The sequence below is a fragment of the Cygnus atratus genome, chromosome 4 (genome assembly GCF_013377495.2).
Source record: "Cygnus atratus isolate AKBS03 ecotype Queensland, Australia chromosome 4, CAtr_DNAZoo_HiC_assembly, whole genome shotgun sequence".
Classification (NCBI taxonomy): domain Eukaryota; kingdom Metazoa; phylum Chordata; class Aves; order Anseriformes; family Anatidae; genus Cygnus; species Cygnus atratus.
The window spans coordinates 15,872,513-15,894,505 of record NC_066365.1 but is presented as its reverse complement, the minus strand read 5'-3'; the positions used below and the strand labels follow the sequence as shown (position 1 = coordinate 15,894,505).

The 21,993-nt window shown below is 44.9% G+C and overlaps 1 protein-coding gene across 1 annotated transcript in view; it reads right to left on the bottom strand.

Moving 5' to 3' along the window:
• SHROOM3 (shroom family member 3) overlaps positions 1-21,993 on the bottom strand; it is a 125,818-nt gene extending 103,825 nt beyond the window's left edge. The window contains 2 exon segments of the mRNA XM_050710371.1: positions 20,939-20,964; positions 21,918-21,993. Coding sequence (XP_050566328.1) covers positions 20,939-20,964; positions 21,918-21,993 — 102 coding nt within the window.

Sequence of the window (21,993 nt, the reverse complement as noted above, 5' to 3'; positions counted from 1 at the left end):
TTTACTAGTACATTAGTTTCAGTGTAAATGGTGATTTCTCACAGGCCAAGCCAGTCTGTTCTTCTGAACAACAGTACTCCAGCTCGTGTATTTTGTAACACTTAAAATCTGATGTCCACAAACATTAGCTAATCAGTTCTCCTACCTCCCTACACAGGTAGGTAAAAATCATTGGTATTCATCCTACCAGGAAGTCCTTCCACCGATGAATGATTTTTTTCTTTTCTTTGTGAGAATGGATAAAACCACAGGAATGAGACTTCATATAAAGAGTCTTCTATCACAATTACCAGGAAGGGCGAGAGATGAAACATTAGACCTTGCTGCCAGCATAAATAAATAACAAACTAAAAACTGCAGTGCAGTATTGCTCCAGTTTGTTGCTGCTGTAAAGAAACACAGGTGGGTAGCATTTAAACTAAGTATAACAGACTGGGACAATACAGGTTAGATTAACCTGCAATACAGGAAACAGAAGGGAGTTAGTTTTTTGTCTTTTTTTTTGTTATGTTAGATCACATATAATAGAAAAAAGGCATTCTTGGACCAGTACAAATTTGTACTTGTACCTTGTAACAAATATCATCTACTTCAAAGGCTGAGACACTCATCAGAAGCATTTGTATTAACTTCTGCCTTGAGGAACTTTGGCCTTAAAAAACTGCCAGTCCAAAAATCATGATCTGTGCTTTATTCTCTACCAAGTCCCAATTTTATTTTTTTATTCTAGTTTTTGAACTCCACAGGATCACTGTTTTAGGGTTCTCTTTGGAACCACGGGGGTAGATTTTTGTTTTCCTCTCTTTTTTTAGTGAAAATGGGTATTTGGATTCTTCCATAATTACCATTATAAATAACCTGAAATCAAAGGCCTTAACAAAACACTAAAATCCACAATACTCCTGGTAAGGTTGCTAACATTATGAACAGCTCTAAAATAAATCTGTCTTTGATAACTGACGTGTTCCAGCTTATGCTTATGCCAGGGGCTCTTAAACTGCAGCTCGGAAGGCCATGTAGCCAGCCACAGCAGTATATTAAAGAATGCCTTGAAGGAGAGTTTGCTAGCCTGAGCACAGTCATCTGCAAGTAATGCTGAGGTTGAGAATGATCTGCTTTCCTCCTGTATAACTATCCACAAACAAGACCTAAAACACGACACACTTTTTGTGACTAGATGCTTTTGATGGTAGCATCAAAATTAAATTACCTGTGTACCTAGACAGAATATAAGTGGAGATATGGATTGATTTTTTCGTTTGATTGCATAGCTATCTCATCTCTTAATAATGTTAGCCTCCTCTCTTGCTCAGGTACAGTTGTCTCATTTAATCAGCTGGGATTCCCTGGATGCAAGTTCCCTAGAGGTCCTGGAGGAAAATACAACAGCCCTGTGACCTGGCAATACCACTCAGAGAGTCAGAAGGGTCAAAAAGACTCCAGGGTTTCCAGGAGAAGTCCAGAAACAAGGCACTGTCTCCCAAAGCAAAGTTCAGACACCCCATGTTCTAACCTGGTCACTTCCTCTCTCTGAATGCCTCTGAAAATATTTGTGTATAAGGAGTGGTAATAATTCAAGGAAAGAACTGAATAATTCAAACAAAACACGCTGCACTATAAACACAAAGCTCTATCTCTAGTCAGTGTAACAATTATCAACGAAAGCAAACAAACCTCAACGCACATGTAACCTATTTAAACAACCACCTGCTTCACTGGCCAAGTCAAGGATGGGACCCTGCTGGTCTGTGATGCGCTGAGCAGCTGAGGACCACATGACAGAGTATGCTTGCTAAGCTTTGTGTGCCAAACCAGACAGATAAGTATGCAGGCAGGCCACTTCTGCGTGTGGCTACCCTCTCCCCTCTCTGACCAACGTCTTGTTCTGTGGACCAGGTCCCAAGTGTGAGGAAAAGAGAAGTTAAGTCTTCAGCTGTCCCCTAAACCTCAAATGGCTCTAAGTGCTGTCAGTCAGCAATGGCAGAGCTAGCAGCACACTCTATTGTTTTCAGTGTGTAAGTTGCATCGGAGTAGTTTGAACAGCCACAGTATTGTCAAAATCACCCCCAGCCACAAATCACCCTTGTGCCAAAAATGTGATCACTGTGAGCTACATGATCTAGCGTAAGGGGTCAATCAATAGGCAGTAATACCTCTTATGGCTTATTTAAGCAGAAAGAGACAAGGTGATTTGGAGCCAGCAAACTTACTTGGGCGTAGGATCATCGCTAAAACTATCAGGAACAGGAGGAGCCAGCAGGAGCCAGCTGGGGACTGATGATTTTGGGCTGGAATGAGACAACCACTCTGCCAAGCCAAGTTATGAAAGAAGACTGACAAGCAGAGGGGGAAGGAATACCTAAGACACAGGTAGGCTGGATTTCATGCCTGGTTTCACTGTGGATGCTGTGAGTAGAGCCAGATGCCCAGGTATGGCCACGTGGGGAGCAGAAACCCTCTCCTTGAAGTCAGTAGGAGCATCTGTACAGCGAAACATTCATCAATAGCAGAAAGACTCATGGTTTCTGTGCCTCAGTTTCCCAATTGTAAAATGGACACAACTGTTCCTACCTTTATCTGTCCCCTCTGTTCAACATGTGATCTCTCTGTGGGCGGCGATGATCTAAATCTTGGCTCTCATTCCAGGGGCTGCCTCTGAATCTCCAGCTCACAAGCCCTAACTTGGGGAAGAGTCTTTGCCTCTTGAACCGTGCAACAGAAAATTATCCCCTTCCAGAGGGTGCTCCACCAACCATCTCTGAAAGTTCCTATTTCCTGTGAAACCCCACCCAAGTCCTCCATAAAGGCTGTGATTTCCGCCATCTCCTCCACACCTCACTCTTTCTTCTGCTTTCCACAAACATATCTAGCCAGCGCTTTCAGGTTCTTTCAGAAGGAGAAAACAAGATCTTCCCTGCCAAGCTGGCCTCCCCACCCGCTTCAAAAAGTCTCAATAATCTTCTCAGGCTGACACAAACCCAAGCCCGTTCAGTTGTCTTTACTGCAGTAAAGCCTACCATGCCCGCTGCCCTTTCCTGAAAATCCCAAAGGCCACCCCTGGTTCCTGCTTTGCATTAACACTCCAGTCCATTTTCTTCTACTAGAGGAGGCTTCTTGTCACTCAATAGATCATAGAGCAGACTTTGAACTCATCTGTTCTCCCTTTTTTTGGCTTACTGTAAAAGCAAGATGTTGCTTAAGCAGATCACCAAGGATACATAAGACTTATTACTACTGTCTTTTGTTTGGTTCACTATGGTTACTGTATGTTCAGAGAATGCTGTCTAACTGAGATCCTTTCTTGATTATTTTAAAGAGGTTTTCTTTATTTATTCCTCTTTTCTCTTCCCTTGCTTTGAGGAGCTTTTGTAACAACAAATTCTCTGTAGCTTTTTAGATGGATCATTCCATCTTCGCGTCTTTTGTATGAAGAACGGTGCATGTGATTCCTAAACCGTAAACTTACTGGCCGAAGTTTCTTCATAAAAAAAGAAGCAAATATGTACACACACACACTGTATGCAGTTACACAAGCAAAGCTGTGCCACGCAGCAGGTTAGTACAACTGCTGAGTGACACCGGGAGATGCTCTGGAAAAAAACAGTAAGTCAGCTTAGCCGGGTGTTGACAGAAGCAGCCGCAATCGCAGTGACAAACTACTGCCCTTTTTGTGTCACACACAATAACGACGGGAAGGGAAGCATCACAAATGAACTGCTGGAGATGGCTGTCCAGAATTCCTGAGCTGCAGAAAGAAGTTTTATAGGAACCGATGGGGTGGGAGAGGAAGAAATTTCGCTCCCTGGAGGAGTTGAGAGAGGAAGCTTTCTCCGCTGCAAGGTGTCCATGACTCACCCAGGAGCAGCATTACAGAAAAATGTTCTCTGCTTCAGAGCCCTTGAAAATCCTCCTTCTCGGCCCCATTACTGACCCATTTTCATCTCCACATCTCCACTGCTAAAGTATTTGTAACGGTCTAAAATCTTTTACTAGAATTGTTTTTATTCTTTCCAGTGGGATGATGCGTCCCAGTGCATCTGGGACTCACCTCTGCCTTGTCCCTCACTAGGTTATCAGCACTGGTACGCCAAATTTGGCTTGCTCAGTAAACTTGTTGAGTAGTTGATTAATATCAGTTTTATGCTGGAGGTGAGTTTTTTAAGCCCCCATGGAGTTCAGACAGGGTTCTCAAACCTAAAAGCAGAGTTGCAGAGCTACTGAAAGACTCCAGAGAATACGCTGCTCCCATCACTCAGACTTAATGCCGTGTCACAGTTTGGGGGCAGTGCGTGTCTCCCATGCAGCAGAGAGAAATTCTTCCCCATTGTCCCCAGCCTCTGTGTCAGCATGACAAAGCAGTTAATACGATTCAATCAAAAAACAGTTAAGTCAAAGGTCTCCCCCTGAAGCCATATCTCTGCTGGGTATCCCCGTCCCTGATGCAGACATGCATCGAGAGAGAATTTAGCTACTGATGTTTACTCGAAGCCAAAGAAAGTGTTTCCAAATTAGTTATTGTTTTATCCTGCAGGGAAGAAAGGAAGAGATTTTTTTCTCATAGTGCTCTGGATTGTTCTGCAGTAACATTACTGCTCCCAAGTAAAAGGTTTAGTGGTGGAGAGACTCCTTTATTCCAGGTAGCTGTACAAGGTTCACGCAGAATGAATTCACCTCGAGAGCCTGAATTTTACTCAGTGGAAGAACAAGTTAAACTACGTGGTTCTGAAGGGTTAACGGTGCTAAGAAATCTTTTTGGCACTTCCCAAGAAAATCTGTTATTTAACACAAGCAAAACAACATATTTTCTCCCACACTCAGTCTGAACCACGTTAATGAATACATTTACTTGGCTTGGAGCAAGACGCCTAGCAAGGAGAACTCCAGCTCTTGCCATTCACAACTCCAACACTTCTGGGATCCTCAGGCTTGTTTTCCAGATACTACATCATAGAGGCACCACGGTAAACCCGGAGGGACCTCTGCTCACTGTGTTGGCAGTGGCAGTCACCAGCTCTGATTTTAGCACTGCGACCACCATCAGAGCAGTATTTGACACCATAAAGAGAAGAGTCACGAGCTCAGGACCGCACCTGACCGTCACAGCTGGTGGCTTCTTTGCAGTGTGTGTTTGTGTGGGAAGGGACAGACAGCCCCATTTTTTCCTGTCTGTCAGGACTGAAGACCGTTTGCCTGCCCCTCCACTGAATTCATCTGCTCACTAAGGACATATATAATATTCTGCTTTGATTCTCAGGAGTGGAAAAATCCAGCGTCGAGGTTGTGGCAGAGAGCTTTGCCCGGTGCTGTGCTCTTGCCGGGTAGTTCAGGAGACCAACACAGCAGGAACTTGGTGTCCCTTCTCAGCTCTTTCACCAGCACTGGCTGACCAAGTGGTGCAGCCAACCCAGAGGAAAGCGGGGTCCCAGGGAGCACAGTCCCTTGCCTCTCCCCTTCCCACTGCGGGTGCACTTCTGCTAGCAAAGCTGCTTTCCCGCTGCTGGGCGGCCAAAGGTAGGCACTGCTCAGAGAGCAAGGCCACCCGTCCCTCAGTGGGACAGAGGAGCTTCCCTCAAGACAATGTCACTGGAGAAATTGCTCCTCGTCCCTGTGGCTTTATTCCTCTCGTAGTCCTCTGCTCCGCTGCCTGAGGCAATCCTTATTTTGTCCATGTCTAAGGCTAGCCCTAGGAACGCTGAAAAGAACAGCAACCACACATCCTTTTTTCAGAAGAGGGATTTCAGGCAAGCAGGTTGTATTTACCAAAACTGAAATCTGTCCAGGATGCTGAGTGGAAATGCTATTATGTATTAGAGCCTCTAGTACAAAGGGGACCAGGACCTCACTTTTTATGGATATTCCCCAAAGCCAAAATGAAGCAGCAGTGTTGCTGCTTCCCCTCCAAGGGCTACAGGTCCAGGCGGAAACCTGCTACCCCTTGCTGACTGAGCACCACGCCTCCTCTACAGCCCCATCTGCACGCAGCAGGGAGCATCACTGCCCCTGTGCCACCTGGCTGTCCCCAAACCTGGCCCAGGAGTAAGGCAGTATCTGGGCTGCCTTCCCCTTGTCCTTGAACCTGGATGGTCTGGAGACAGGACTGCAGGCGAAATGCTGGGATGCTCCTGCTCCAGTGCAGACAGGCGCTCCCTGAAGGACCAAGACCTTTCCCAGTATAATTACGGAGCGTAAATTGGCTGTGGGGACCAAAGCAGTGACCCAGCTGCGGAAATGCCATGGTGCTCCAAGCAGGCTGGATGCAAGTTACTGACAAGTGGCCAGGATTCAAGGTCATTCCTCTGACTACCCTGCAGGCTCCAACACTTCCACACCTTCCCATTTCCTGCGTGATTGTTTCCTGTCCTGGAAGCAAGGTTAATCTCAGCAGTCAGCCCCTCAGCAAAAAGTGGCAAGAAGTGAATGGAAAACAGATTGCTGGCTTCAGCTGCAAGAGATAAGAAGACATGTGTGGATGAGCCTGTGTCTGCCTCCTCTCGGTGACTCTAAATTCCTAAGCCAGCAGAGGAAAGAACGCTTAGCTCTTAGATAATTTTGTACCTTCTTAAGCATAAAGCAGCAAAAATCAAGTTTTATTTCAGCTAATGCACAAAGACAGACGGAACTCCAGCACAGCTTTGACTTCAGACCTTCAAGAAGCCTCCAGGATCCTTTTTTTTTTTTTTGTAATGGGAGGCAAAACTAACAATAAATCTTCTCCACACCCATCCATACATACAAGACAAGGAACTAATCTGTGTTTGCTCCACGGTAACATGCACAGCCCTGTCAGGTCCCTCTGCTAGAGGCGTGGTGCAAACACATTAGCATGGACAGTTCCTGCCCCAAGCCTTACAGTGCAAATGGACAGGTTAGACAAAGAGAAGGACAGGAAACAGAGAGGTAGAAAAGCTGTGTCAATAGCAAAGCCCACTCACACCTACAGGGAGACATCTGCAACACATGGACTTAGCCTAGAGGTGAGGAAAAGCAAGGGCACCTGCAGAAGAGGGGAAAAATCAGCTCATTTTCAGCCAGCATAAAGCCAGCTGCAACATGCCTATGAAATGACATTCTGACATGCTTCGCTTTGGCAGCAAACAGCCCGTCTGCTGCTAACCCAGAGAGACAGGAAAAAGGAGGCCAGAGGACAGGAGATGGCTCCTCTCCTGGCTCTCCCACCACTTGGCTGCTCTGTGTCAGGGTGTTCAGAGACCTCTCAGCGCTTCTTCAGACCTCTTCAGTGCTTCTTCCTACCTTTCTCTCCTCTTGCTCAAAGAATGCAACAACCGGGCAAGGCACGGAAACAAAGCACTGATGTGTGTCTCAGTAACAGCCACCACAGCAAGGCACACCTGTGCAGGTGCAGAGAACCGCTCGCTCCATTCCAGTGTTAAAACCTGAGGGATTGCTTTCTCCTGCTCCTTCTCTGCTTCCTGCGTGAGGCCAGCTTTTATCCCAGGAGGGTGTTGCCTGCAGAACACACCCTGCCCGTGCACATGGCAAGCAGAGAGAGCCTTACTTCTTTGTTCGCTGTTTGGTTTTTGCAAACAATCCATTCCACGCATTCCACAGAGGGTATATTACACATACTGGGGCCTGGCGCACGCTAACTTGATCCTGTTTGGTCTGCAGCAATTATCAGGGCGATATCAGCTCAAGGGGCTATGAGAACTCCTTCCCTGTTAACTCTCTTGCAGCTGACACAGTTTGCCCCTCTCCAGTGACTGCACGTTATCTGAGAGTTAATGTTTGCTCCACCATGTGAGAGATAAAAATAGCCGTCTGTCAAAGAGTCTGCTGGAAAGGTCTTCTGCTTTGCTCCTAAACACACCCAAGGTTTCCACAGTCAGGAGTCCTTTCCTCATCCTGCTTTGCCATCCTGTCCCCAGTTTCACAGCCATTTCTCACACGTCCCACCACCTAGCAAGGTTTCAGTGATCAACCCCCCAGCTCCTATGGTATTTTGATAGTGACTGTAGGTGGGGGAGCCATCAAACACAGGCCCACTCAACACAGGAGCTCATTTTTGGCTGTTTGCAGTTTCTTTGGCTTTGCATACTCTCTTTTCACAGGATCACCCTATACACCCTCCCTCCTCCTGTTCTTGCCATCTAGGAAAACCAACCAGTTGAAGATGTGTCTGCAAAATTATTTTTGCTACTTACTCTATTCCAAGGACATTTTGAGCTCCAACCCTGGCATCACGGGAACTGTCATAGCAGGAAATTGAGTTATTTCTTTAATCTCCCTCCTGTGTGTTCTAAAAACAAGGAGCAAATGACAACATTTGGAACTTGCCTTTGAGTTCTTGTTACGTATCACTGCCTCGTGTGCTTTTTAGAAGATGCTTCTTTATACAACTTGCCAGAGTTTTGTATTCTTTGGCTTGTGTCTTTCTGGGGTAACTAGGTAACACTTCCATGTGAGAAAGGATGGCTAGGATGTATGCACGAGTGATCAGTTCAGAGAAGTCACCAACAGCAGGCTCTAGAAGTACAGTTGATGATACATACATATTTTTTTTCACTCCATGATTAGACAGGGAATTTCCTGCCTTGATATTTCGCTGGTGTGAATTCAAAGCAGAAACTCTAAGAAGATCTGCCCTGTAATTGGGTAATTCTAGAAATCATGTAAACCTGAAACTACATGACTTTCTGGCTCCTGGAACATGTAGTATTAGTCTCTCCTGGGGACAGGTTGTTGGACCCAGAATGGCCAATTATTGCTTTTGACACTTCCCACTTCTCTTCCCCTTATTTCCATTCCCTAATATTTGACGCTTTCATTACACCTGTTACTATAAATAGCAGTAATAATAGCAATGACAACAGAAATAATGAGAACCTTCCTTCCATTAGTTCATTCGACCTTCCAACAGCATGGAAAGACAGCGCAAAGTATTGCTTCTAAATTAGGGAGAAATAAAAACAGAAGCAATGTTTGTGTAACTTTTTCAGGGTCACAGAAAGAATCACACATTAGTGCTGGAGCTGCAGTCTGTGCTGACTGCCAGGTCATGCCATACAGAGGCCAAATGAGACTCTCCCCCTTAATATTTATACCATGTCCCCAGCATTAAGCTGCTTTCCCTCACGGCAATTTTCCCTTCCTACAATCAAGAGGAACTGCTTTTGGACATCCTGTCTCCTGTACCTCTGGCTCCTCTCATCTCTTTTGTCTTCATTCTTCTCTATTTGCTGTGGCTGTCCCCTCTCCCACTGTGCTAACATTTTCCTTTCTTTTGCCCTATATTCCCTTACCATGCTCCTCCTTTCTCCCCAAGCCTATCAAATGCAAACTAATACCCACTAAATTGTCTGTATGCGAGAGAAAAAAATGATGCAGCACAGCCTGATGAACTGACTGGAGTTCTAGCAACACATTCAATAGCTGCCTAAGGAATTTAGGTATTCATTTCTCACTCATTTCAGCGAGAATCAAACAAAAATTTTCAGAAACACTTTGAAGACCGAAGCTTGGAGCAGCCAGAAGCAATTAAACCACAGCTCGACACCGAGAGCCGTGTCCTTTAGGGCAAGAGAGCAGCACTGGCATCCCTAGATAATGAGAAGGAAATGCTAGCGCGCTCTCCCGAAGTAGCTGGGCAAGTTCATCCCAGCTTGCTGCTTTTTGACTCGATGCCAGGTCACACACACTCCACAATAACGCAGCAAGAACTCCCCTCGGACCAGATAATGGCAACAGTGCACGGCTCAGAGTGACGGTGCCGGTACAAAAGAGGAATTTTACGGTCCAAGCCATTGTCATCACATCACACTTGGCAAACCCTTTCTTTATTCCTCCAGCCTCCTATAATTATTAAAAAGTCTTCTCAAGTGAATTTAGTGCCCATGAGAGATGCCAGGCTCATAGCCCTGGAGATTCTTTTTCTTTGCCTACAGATCAGCTTCTCACCCTTCCTCCCTGATGCCTTCTCTCCTCTGCATCTCCAGTGTGTTTTAGTGCTTCCTGGAAGGAAAAGCCTCCTGGAAACAAAAGGAAGACTACGTTTCTGAGACCCTAAGCACTGCTGCTGAGATGGCCAGCCCCAGAGATCCAAGTGCAGCAGCTATTTTTTAAAAATGGGCATTCATGAGGCAGAATGGATTGCTTCTGGTCCCCCATGCACTGAAGCACAGGAGCATGTCAGACACAGGCACGGCTATCTGCGGGATCGGTGCCCATGTCAGGGGGGTCTAAGTAGGCAGCACCTGGTGGCACCATCTACCAGAGTCCCCTCACACCACATTGATCCACGAAAAGAAATCCCTGGCAGCATTTTCCACGACACTACCATAACTCCAGATAGTAAAGAATTGCCGTAACATACTTGGAAACAACTGACAGCAAAGGAGGGAGGAGAGTGATGAGTTCTTCATGCTGGAAGAACAAATACCTTGAATTTCAAACTGAGCACGTACTTCTGACAGCCACCCCCTTTCTGCCAGGACAGGCAGGCTGAGTGTTTGAGAACTTCTCCCTATGAACCCATGTGAAAGTGTGCAGTCTTAGCTGTGCATGTTTTCCTAACACGGTCCTAATGGGCTGTCCAAATGGAAAAGAGCGCAAGAAACTCAGAACTGAAAAGCCTCTCGTTGCTTAGGTCTTGTGGGTGTCTTGCAGGTTGTTTTTTTTGTTTTTGTTTCTTCTCTTTTTTTTCTGTATGTTCTTACCGGGAGCACAGGGGAGACAGAGGAATAAACTGAAGGGGAGATGCACAGCTTCGGTTGGTTTGTTCACATCGCTCCCCCTGCAGCCACTATCCTTGTCCCCTGCTGCCACCCCGCGGCAGTTCAAAATTCAAAGGACAATTGCTTTTCTCCGTGCTACTATCTCGTTTGCAGCTGGTGGGACTCAAACTGTGAGGGATGCTTTGCTAATGATGGGCTAAAGCAGCAGCTCACATAGTGTTAGTGAGAAGAGGAATGAAAAGCTGTCAGGTCAAATCCTAAGCCAAAGCCTAAGTCTGAATTTCACCCTCCAGACCTGTGGGTAGTTCTGTTTTCAGTAACATGAGTTATGCACTAGCTGAAAGCTCATCTGAAAGGTCAATTACTGCTGTTGTCGTGGAAATAGAGCAGTCGCTGCACTTAAGCCGGGCTGAGTATCTCAAAGATTTCAAAGGCAGGTGCATAAATGAAGTTTATGGTGTGAAAAAGTAAGAAAAAAAATGTTCAACGGTGGCATTTGGGGTTACTTCTTAATTTAGACCTTGAAGAAGCAGTCAGACTCACCAGCGAATGTTGCAGTCTTCTGTTAAGATACAGAAGGAGACAGAAGAGTACTGACCGCCTCAGCCTGTCTGTCTGATACCTCCTTATCCTACCCACTCCTTCAGCCATGACCTCCGCAGTCTCTCTGCTCTGCAGCTCTCTACCATTTTTGCTGATAGGAAATGGTTGAGAGCATGTTCCCTGTCAATTTGTCCTCAGAACACCTCAGGTTGCTCAATTTTGCATAACAGTCAAGTTAATAAGCACTGAAATCATTTTGTTTGGGCTCCGTGTCAATTCTTCAACCAGTGGCCAAGAGGCCAAAGGCACCACCAAATCCCCTGCCCACATGTCAACCTAAATGTCTTCCACCTGCACATGCAGGGTCTCTTGCCAGCTCAAGAAAAATTTAGAGCAATTTTGAAAACAAGATGATAAGAGCAGGCTTAGCTGGTGATTACCAAGGCTGCATTTAAACACAGCAATCTGGGAACCTTCTTGCTAATTTTATACTGCAGAAGTGGACCTTAATGATCCAAAAGCTCCTGGGGTATGCAAGGAACACCTTCTTTCAGGAGAGGTGATTTATGGCTGAGTTTTGGAGCTTACCTATTTATCAAGCCAAACACTTTTTGGTAAAACTATTTTTAGTTGCAGTAGACACATAAATGAATTTAGGTGGAGTTCAGGTTGAGGCAGGTCTAAGTTTCCAGTGCCAGTGATGCTTTCAGGTGGCATGGAGATGGACGAGGTAAACATACCTGTACAAACACCAGGGACATTGCCCACTGTCTTCTTCCTGCATGCTGGAGAGCTCTCACTTTTATGTTTCTCTTCTGAAACTTTTCTGTGAGACAAACCTCAACACATGCTCCAAATGGCTGCTAACTTTGCAGAAGCTTATATTTACACTTTGCCCTGCACCTGAAAATGCAAAGGTTAGACCCAGCAGTTTGACACGTAAATGCCTTTCCAGAGCAAGGGTTTCAAATCCTTGTTCTGCCACGTGTGCCACTGAAAAGTCCACTGCAACTGTTTCAGAAACACAAACTGAAAATGTGCATCCTCTTCCTGCCTTTTCCGCCGCTTGGTATGATTTCCTGGTTTCTCACAGTTCTCTCAATTTTTTTTGCTGCTTTTCTGTTTCCAAAAATGTCCTTGAAAATAAACTGACAGGACAAACAAGTACAAGATTCCCATTAACAAGGCCAATGTGGAATGACCTGTTTAGACATCAGCAGTGGAAGATGCTTGATCCCAGGAAAGAATTGGAATACAAAGGCATGTCCTCCATAAGTACTTTTAGGCTTACTCAAATTTTACACCTAAATTAGAACAGTACACAAAAAGTGACTTAGCTCCTGCACCACGAGAATGCCACTTTGACTTGCTGGCCTCTTTTCACATGTACGTCCCAAAGGTATCAGCACTAAAGACACGAGGTGACTCTGAATGCAGATGAGCTTAGTTAGTCTGGGCACGGGGAACACTTTATCTCAGTATTGCACAACCTTTTCCATTTCAGTCTTAAGCACTGAAGAACCGTATTTCTGCTTCATGCACAATGGGAACAGCGCCCCAACACTACCTGAACGGAGCGCAGGGGCTCGCTGCCTGTGTAGTTTATGCAGTGCACTGGAAACTTTACTCTAGCATTTTGGGGATGGGAAAGAGAACAAAGGGTGAGGAGAGCAGAAGTAACTAGAATGGAAGGGAACGTGCCTGCTAAATCCAGTCGTTACACATCGGCTAAATCGCCTTTCTCTAACTGCCATAGCTCCAGGGGCTAAGGCAGCAGGCACATGTTTTTATAAGCTGAATCATACATTAATGAAAATCCCAGGACATTCCTACAAGAGCAGAGGCATTAGTGGTAGCTGGGATGCTGGCCAAATTCCAGTGAAGGTAACTACATTCTGTTTCCCTCTGGTCTCCCTGCCGTTTCAATGAATGTGGTCAATTGTTTCAGCTCCAAGTCACTCCGCAGCGTCCCCGAGATCAGCAGCCATACCGACAGCATCCTGTACAGCTCTCTGGGATATCATTCTCACTTAAGCAATCTTTGAGGAGCTTAAAAATAGATCCTGTGAATGATGAAAACGTCCCTTCTGAGAAACAAGCCTGCAACAACAGCTGAGTCAAATGAGCTGCAGAAAAAGTTAAGATTGCGTAAAAGTTCTAAGAGGACAAAACAAAAAGTACACTTGAAACCTCAAGGCAGAAACACCGTGGCAGGCACTGTTTGGGCTGTTTGAAATTAGGTTAACTAACACCCTTATGGGGACGTGACCAAGCATTGCAGAACTCAGTATACGCCTTTTCCATTTGATGGTATTCGGATGAAGCCTATACTGAAGTATTTTTCAGAGAAAAGCTCCTCCTACTGTAAGAAAGCAATATCCATGCAGCACTGCCCTGAAAGGCCTTGGAATAGGTATTTCACTGTGCTATGACTAAAGAAGGCCAGTACCAGCCCCTTCACAAGGCTTCCAGATTCAATGCAAGCCCATGTTTTGAGCCCTGAAACTTGCAGCCCCCTCTCTGTAGCAGCTTGATCTGCTGTGTGTAGCCTGTGCTAGACCTGGCTTAATCCAAGAAGCAGTGAGCGATGATTCATGAGACAAACTGCACTGTCATCAGTTGTGCCACTGACCCTAACATTACAGACCTCTAGAATCTAAACAGTGGCCTAAATTTTGGGTAGGATTTTTCCCAGCTTTCTTCACGCCAAGCACCACTACAGCCCTTCAGCAGTTCATCCACCAGCACTACGTGGACAGCAAGGGACTGCACAGAACGACAGCAGCAAGGCCAACGACGTGGCTCCGGACCCACATCCACCAGGCTGACATTTTAAGGATATTCCTTCTTGTAGAGGGAGTGTCCTTAAGCTAGTAAGTTAAAAACAGGTCATGTCTAGACTGTATTGAATATGTGAAAAGCTTGGGTGAGCTTAAAGAATTCAGATCACATTCAAAGGGCCCGGCAGGAGAAGAGTAAAACCAGAGGGAAATGAGACAACAAACTTTAGGGCTGCAAGTCTGACTTTGCAGCTGTCCCAGCAGAAACTTTTGTGAACACTCATATTGAACTGCTGCTGTTTTCTTTCACACTTGCCAGCATAGTAATTAAAAATGTACAAAGCTGTCCCTTTGAAGAGCTGCACAGAGCAACAGTTGCAGCAGAAGTCCCAGCATCTGTTCCTCAAGTGGAATTATCACCGGAGCCAGATTACCCTCTTTTTGTTGAATCTCTCTTTTGCTGGTTGGACAACCCTCCAGATCTGAACAGAGGCTTAGCAGCTTGATTCTGTCCTGCGTTATTGCCCTTACTGGATTTTCCCTCTAATGTATGAAAACAGTGCAGTGATGGTGGCCTCTTGACCATTTTTGTTGGCACAGAAGTGCACTCTGGCGATCCCTCCCAAAAGTGCAGCTGCAATGCTATGCTTGTGTTCAAGTGCCTTCCTCCTCTATAGAAGCCACAGAAGAAGATGAAGTGCTATGCTTTCCATTTCACAGGCGAAAGCATGGGCAGATTGAGGGATTTGCTGACTGCATAAAACAGCTTGCACCTGACCCCAAAATCAAACCAAGGCATCCCTCTGTGCCAGCCTGTTTAACTTCCCAGCTGTCCTTCTGCACGTCTTTGCCTTAGAAACACACACACAAAGCCCAGTCGTGGTAACACAGAAGCTAGATTTAATAAAGCTGCCTTGCTCTCTTCCTTACTAGCATTCCTCCTCAAATCAAAGAGACAAAGAAATGCAGTTTAATAGGCCCTGTTGCACCCACCACAGTGAGCCAGGCTCATTTACCTAGCAGCTTTGGGGACAAGGAGTTAAGTTTCTTACAAGTGCCTGTGCTTTCCACTGCCATGAGCTCACGATGGCTGTAAAGAGACATGTGGTGCAGAGAGGTTTACCTGAATGCCAAACAGAGTCACGAGACGATGTGTGCCACAGTGCTCAGCTCTGCGCTGTTCATTGGGGTGACATCCTTGCCATTTGTACTGTCACCGCTTGTCATGAGAACTGCCTTCACTTCGGAAGAAGGCAGTAGATATCCACCTACCAGGCAGATGGCTTCAACTCCTGATAAAAATTAGGCACATAGACACTACAGCCCAGACGTGGCTTTCAGAGGAGCCCTGGTGATTCTGGCCAGTGTTTCAACTCAGCCCATCTATCAGAGGAAGAGGCGCCTGTCACTCAGCCATCTGCCTGAAATGCGAATCATCACTCAGTGTCCTGATTGATTAACTAAGTGGGGGCAGAAAGAACAGCATGCAATACTTAGCTAATTACACTGGCCGAGATCTTTTGTTCTGCTACCTCAATTGGATCGCCTCAATTGATTCTTTCAGTCCCTAAACAGCTTTGCGGGCTGTATGCCTGGGCAAAATAGGGTCTTTTGTCATACTTTAATGAACCAAAATGTTTTAAATCCGCTGCTCCTCTCTCCACTCCAAGTAGCAGCAAAGGTAACCTTGGTACAACTGATCAGTATCTTGAAGCCTAGTCTTGAAGGCTTCTTCTAGAAGCAAGATAGCCTCTAGCAGCTAAAATTGCTTTAAATTTCAAGGCCAGGCCGGACGGGTCTTTGAGCAACCTGGTCTAGCGGGAGGTGTCTCTGCCCATGGCAAGGGGTTGGAACTGGACGGTCTTTAAGGTCTTTTCCAAGCATTCTATGATTAAAAGCAATTATAGGTATTTCTATTGGCCCTCAAACAAATAAACAATTCTTTGGTATCTGCAGACAATTGTACAGTCCAGCTGTAAAACCTTTGGCAACTTCCTCTAGCCCAGACCCCTCAATCTGAACGCTGGTATGTGTAACACCATTTGTAACTGGATCATCTAGAGGCTATGACTTTGGAATCAGTATCAAATGGGCTCTGTTACAAACCAGAGCTTTCTGGTTACTTCCTGTGCTTTTCTCCTCCATCCCTTTGGTTAAGGGATATATTCTCTGTGACCAGGACTGTTTCTTGCTGCGTGTATAGCTCATGCCCAGAGCAAGATGCTCCTGAGAGCAAGTTATGCTCCCTTCTGCTCTCCCGAGAGAAAATGTTATCTTAGCACTAGCACATTCAGAGCATTAAATACAACCACCCCGACAATGCACTACTAGTTTTATCAATTAAACGTGAATGTGCGATTTTTTTTTTTTTAATATGTCTGATTTTACTTCTCAAACAGATTAACACCTTGATTCCTGATTTTACCTTCTCGTCTGCAAGATACTGGGAGCAGGCATTAGCAATCCCAGGATAGCCGGAGGGATGCTAGGGAGCCAAAATCTGTTTCAGTTTCTATGAACACATACTTTATAACAGGTTTTGTCAGAAAAAGGAAAACCATATCTTGCAGTGCTAAACACAGAATCCTGTTGCTGAATTCTCAGAAGGACTCATCACCTTCCTGCCCAGAAGGACTAGTGACGTGGGTGCTGAGCAACTCTTAGAAAATCTTGTGAGCATGCAAATCACTTGCAAGTACAAATCACTTGAAAATTTGTCTGCTGAAAGCTTTTGAAATATTGGTTTTGCTACGATTTTAAAAACTGTGACCATGAGAAAGTAGTTGTAGGCCCACATATACTATGTGAGCTTGTACCAACTTCTGGTAGGATATAAATGATTCCTGTAGCTTTCCTGCAGTTTATGAGGTAAGTTTGTAAACCCCATACACGTCCTGAGATAAATTTCTAGAGTGTGCTGCCACAAAAAGTGGTTGCAACCAATCAGCATATTAACACAGGTTAATGATTAATTAATTCCCACATAAATTGATCCGAAATATATATATTTTTTTAAAAATGCCATCTTCAGTTTAAAGTTTCCAAGGATAAAGAAACTACTGTAGTAGCCGCTTGGTAAATTGTTTCACTGATAAAGGTCCCTTTCACAACTAAAAAGCTCCCATTTGTTCCTAATCTCATCTTTTAGCTTCAGCATTAAGCCACTGGTTATTTTTTGTAGGTAAACTGAAAGCACTTGCTATGCAATTTAAAACACAAAGTACCAGGATTGGCCATGATCCATTGAAGTTCTCTACGGAATGTCGCCTACTCAGCTAATCTAATAAACTTCCGCATAGAATGAACATTTTCTCAGCATTGTCCAGAGCCATTAAACCTGGCAAAGCTTCCTGAAGTACAGGTAGTAAAATGCAGATGTCGGGACCAAGCTGTGAGCTGACTGTGTTCTGCTCCACTAGTCTGTTCTCCAGAGCTGGTTGCTTTTCAGCTGGCTGAGTTTCAGATGTGAACTAAAGTGATTAATAACTGAAAAGGCTCTTATCATCCATTCATGTACTCACACTCCCTAAACAATTTTGCCCTGTTACTTGCCAATGAAGTTGTAATAGCTCATAATGCATGCTTCAACACTTACCGAGCTCCCTGATCAAAACTCGTAATTTCAGTAGTAAGGGCAAGACCCATTTCTTTTCCAAAATAAATGGACTTGGGGAAGGAGACAACACTTTGGGCGTAACAATCAGTTATTAACCTATAGTGATCAGAAAATAAAGGCATATTGCAGTTTGGTAGCTGCTATTTACACTCCATTCTGTTAGAGTAAGCTGGTCTGAGTGCCAGCCTGGCGTGTCTGAAACGCTAATTGTCTTATTTCCATTTCACATATCATCACCACAATAACATCTCTGGAACTGGAAGACAAATGCCAGTTTGAGTGATAAGGCACACTGAAATACAGCCGGATCACCTGCAGGTTCACTACAACTTCACGAGAGATTATTACTCTGTGGCAAGGAGATTATTACTCTGTGGCAAAATTGTAAACCTACTGCTTTGTTTTAAAATTTATTGTTTAAAACCGTGGCTTCTGCCCCAATACAGTAAGTTTAGATGTTTTCCTCCTTTTGGGATACTCTAGCATCTCATATTCTCATAAATGCTTCTGTCACTCAGGAATTACAAAGAAACCAATGCACCAAAGTACAAAGGCCCAGCTCCCCAAATGCATGCAGGTGAAATCGGTTTAGCATTAGGTACCAAAACACTAAACGTGTATGTAAAACCCTTATGGATTTTAAGGTACTTCAGGAACAGAACACATTTCTAAATTAAAAACTTGACTATCTGATTTACAAGAAAGAAATAAATGCATCCAGATCACTCAGTATCATAGGAAAGTGCAATAAATGCAGTTAACACAACATTTTACTTATCAGTACAAAGATATCGACCATATTTTAAAATCTAGTGGTTCTTGTCTTGTCTAGCTTCATTACCTCAGCCGAAGGTTTAGAAGTTGGCCACAGGATTCACTGAACTCATCTGGATCAGACAACTGAAACCACCTAGCATAGTCAAGCTCCCCAGGTCAAGTAAACTGGACTTTGAAGTCACTGGAGTTACTCTGACTCCCTCAGGCTGGAAATGTATCTCTATGTGACCACGCAGCTCCTTTTGTTGTTATATTTCAATGTCACATATAAAAACAATCACAACTACTTTCAGCACAACAGATTTTTGCCAAAGACTATGGCAAAAGAGCAAACATCACAGGAGCTTTTTATGTCCTTGGTAGCTTGCAACCAGCAAAGAAATCCAACAGCAGCCAAATTGGTGTGAAAAAGAACCTAAACAGAGCTTGCCAGCTCCAGTGGTCTTGGTTACCCAGCAAACTATCTCCTTCTCTTGTCAGAAAGCACGAGCTCCCGCTGGCTTCATTCTCCCACTGTTATTCTCTGAGATCATGACTTAGAAGCATCTTTTGTGGAGCTCATACTCTGCTTCTCCCAGATGATATTTACTCAGTAGCTTTCACAAATGCTCAAGGACAAAGAGGAGGCGCTAAGGAACATCCCACGACCGCCATTTCACCCCCACACTCACTCATTCCTGACTATGTGCTTTCTGCACGTCTCTCCACCAGCTGCCCTTCCAGCATTTAAAGGCTTCAGGAGAAAGCTGACGCATTTGGCAATTCCATCTTTTTGTCCAAAGTGGCAGGCTAAGATACATGGTAGCTATGATAAATGGTAACACCTACGTGACACTGCATGTTCATCTTCTCTCACGGAAGAGAAAAAATCATAGAGGAATACTGTCTGCTAATAAAGCAGACCATGGGCAATTACTACAATGGGGGTTCAAATATTCAGTTAAGTATCCTACAAAATTGCATATACACAAACAGTGAACGGCCTTAACACAGAAGCATACACAAATGTGAGATTTACGTGGTCAAACTGTCCTTTGTTATGAAAAAAATCAGATGCAAGCAGAAGTGAGAGACTGAGAGTCCCTACAAATTATCTTAGGCATTCAGAATCAATACAGCAGGAAAGAGGACAGAGTTGAAATATGTAACCTATTGTTTTCTTCCTTCAATGTTAAGAATAAAGAGTGCATGAAACAGCAAAAGACAAAAAGCACGAGAATCAGCTTTAATTATCATCTCTTGTTATGCATACCAGAATCTCAGCTCATCCCATAGCACTGAATCTTACAAAATACTCTTGTTTTACAGCAGCTTTTTGTACTGCATAGACATCCCCGCCATAATAGTCTTTAAATTTTCAGTTTGGGAATCGCTTTTCCAACCATGCAAATAACCACACTGTTGCTTAATCAACTCCTTTTGTGATCCCCTCCAATCTCACAAGCAAACATGGAAGTGGTTGCTCTCTAAGCAAATGTCAGCCAACAGATATTTCTCCTCTCTCACTCGGGATGATGGTGAGAAGTGCTCCGTGCCAAACTAGCCTTTCTGAAGGAAAGACTCCTCTTAGAACAAAACCTGCGTGGCTCTTTCTTTGGGCAGCAAAAGAACTTGCTCAGCTGAATGACCTGATGCATTTATTAGTTTCTCTGCAGTCATTTTCCTACTGACTCTTCCCCTCTGAAAGGTCAGTTCAGAGGCTGAGTGCACTGCTGAGGCAGTACACGAAATACTGCTACAAGATGGCGTCACTCCTAATCTTGTTTTCCTTCTGCTGAATTTACATCCACACAAGCAAGCCTTCTGAGAACAAATACAACGGGGCATCCCACTCTACTCTTGCTGGCAGCATCCCTCAGCAAGCAGGGCAAGGCAGTAAACTCCCGCTGCAACCAGACAAGTAAAGTTTCCAAAGGACCTGGTTCAAAAAGACAGCTAGATTTTTTTTCCCATATTTTGCTGAACTTTATTCCTGAGCTTTACATCTAACACTGCCTACTCGAATTTCTGAGCCTTTCCTTTTTCAGACAGCAATATGCCTACGATAATTAGTTTTGTACCTTAGGGACACATTACTCACTCCAAAGAAATAAAGGATGAAAGAAAAACACAGGCCTATTTCTCAGGGGAGAGCCTCGTGTCATTCCACTAGCATCAATATGTTGATTTACATCAGCTAAAGCTCTGCCCTCTGGAAATCATTCCTACCTGGATTATATTTGATGAATTTGATTAATCAGGAAGGTTTCATGGGAGCGATGAAGGAGGCAAAAATGACCCAGGTTCTAAGAAAAGGTCACATGATTATTCAGCGTCAGATGTATTTCACTTCTGTACTCAAAGGAAAAGACTCTCATTTTTTATTTCTGTGAGCAGAAATTAATTCCACTTTATCAATACCTTCCCCTTCCCCCCCAGACAGCATGATCCAGTGAGCCTCTCACTACCTGTGAGCTAGCCCAGCCTAGCTGACAGTGGCAGTCTGTCAGCTTCCCTGTTTCCAACCCGAATCACTTTGCTCCAGTTCCCACCTGCGCATTCAGGGCTGAGTCTTCATCTGGGGAAAGAACAGTCTCAGCGTGCTGAAATAAGCTCAAACCATCTCCTCCTAACCCAAAGAGGGAGCAGAGTCATTCAGATCCAACCCCAGAGAGAGACAGACCTTTTCCCAAGGTCTGGCCTCTGTGTTCTATGAAAGCTCCCCTCTTTGTAGCTCAGCCACAGCTCCCACTTCTCTTTCCCCCCATCAGCAGCTAATTCAAAGTACAGCTGTGGCCTGGAAAAGACAGGGGAGGCAGAAGCGAAGGTGTATCAGGCGGGGAAGAGGTCATTCTCCTGCTGCTGGGAGAGAAGCGGCTCAGATGAAAAAACGCCATCTTTTGCTGCCATAGCACAGATTTGGGATGTTGGCCAAATCCCAAGGGCTGTCCTCAGATGACTTTGCCATCTCCAGGCAGATAACAATGCTCATCCATCACAGACAGCTAGAACCAAATTCCGCTTCAGTTACGTCAGGGCGCCGCAGAAGAAATGCGACTGACATTTCACTGACTCTTTCCAGGTTTACCACAGGACAATTTCAAGAGATTTCCATCACCCTGAGGGCTCTTCATGCCCCTCACAGATGCACTAAGCAGCCCTACTTCTAAAGCCCCTGTTGTGCAAGGAGGAGCAATAAATAGTAAATGCCTTAAAAGATCAAAACAAGAACTCAGGGCAGAGGACAGCAGGTTTAGGTTATCTTCAGCAAAACCCAGCATCCTGTACACAATGAAGGTGACCAGGTTAGACTAAAGACTTCAAACAAAGACAGAATTAGGTAAATACTTGGCTCAGGCAGAGAATAAAAGCTGCCTCTTTAGGGCAGTGCGAAGATCCAGCCTGTGGGAGTGCAAAGAGCGCCCCCAGCCCTGCCAGAGAGCTGGAGGAAGCTGTGCAGGGGAAGGAGGCAGCCTCACAGCCAGTGCTGCCGCCAGGGGGAAGGAAGGGCTACTGCTACACTTGACTCACTCTCCGGTAAAATATTGTCACTGTTCTCCACTTTTGTTTGGACCACAACCCTGGTAGGTCTGGAGAACTCAACCAT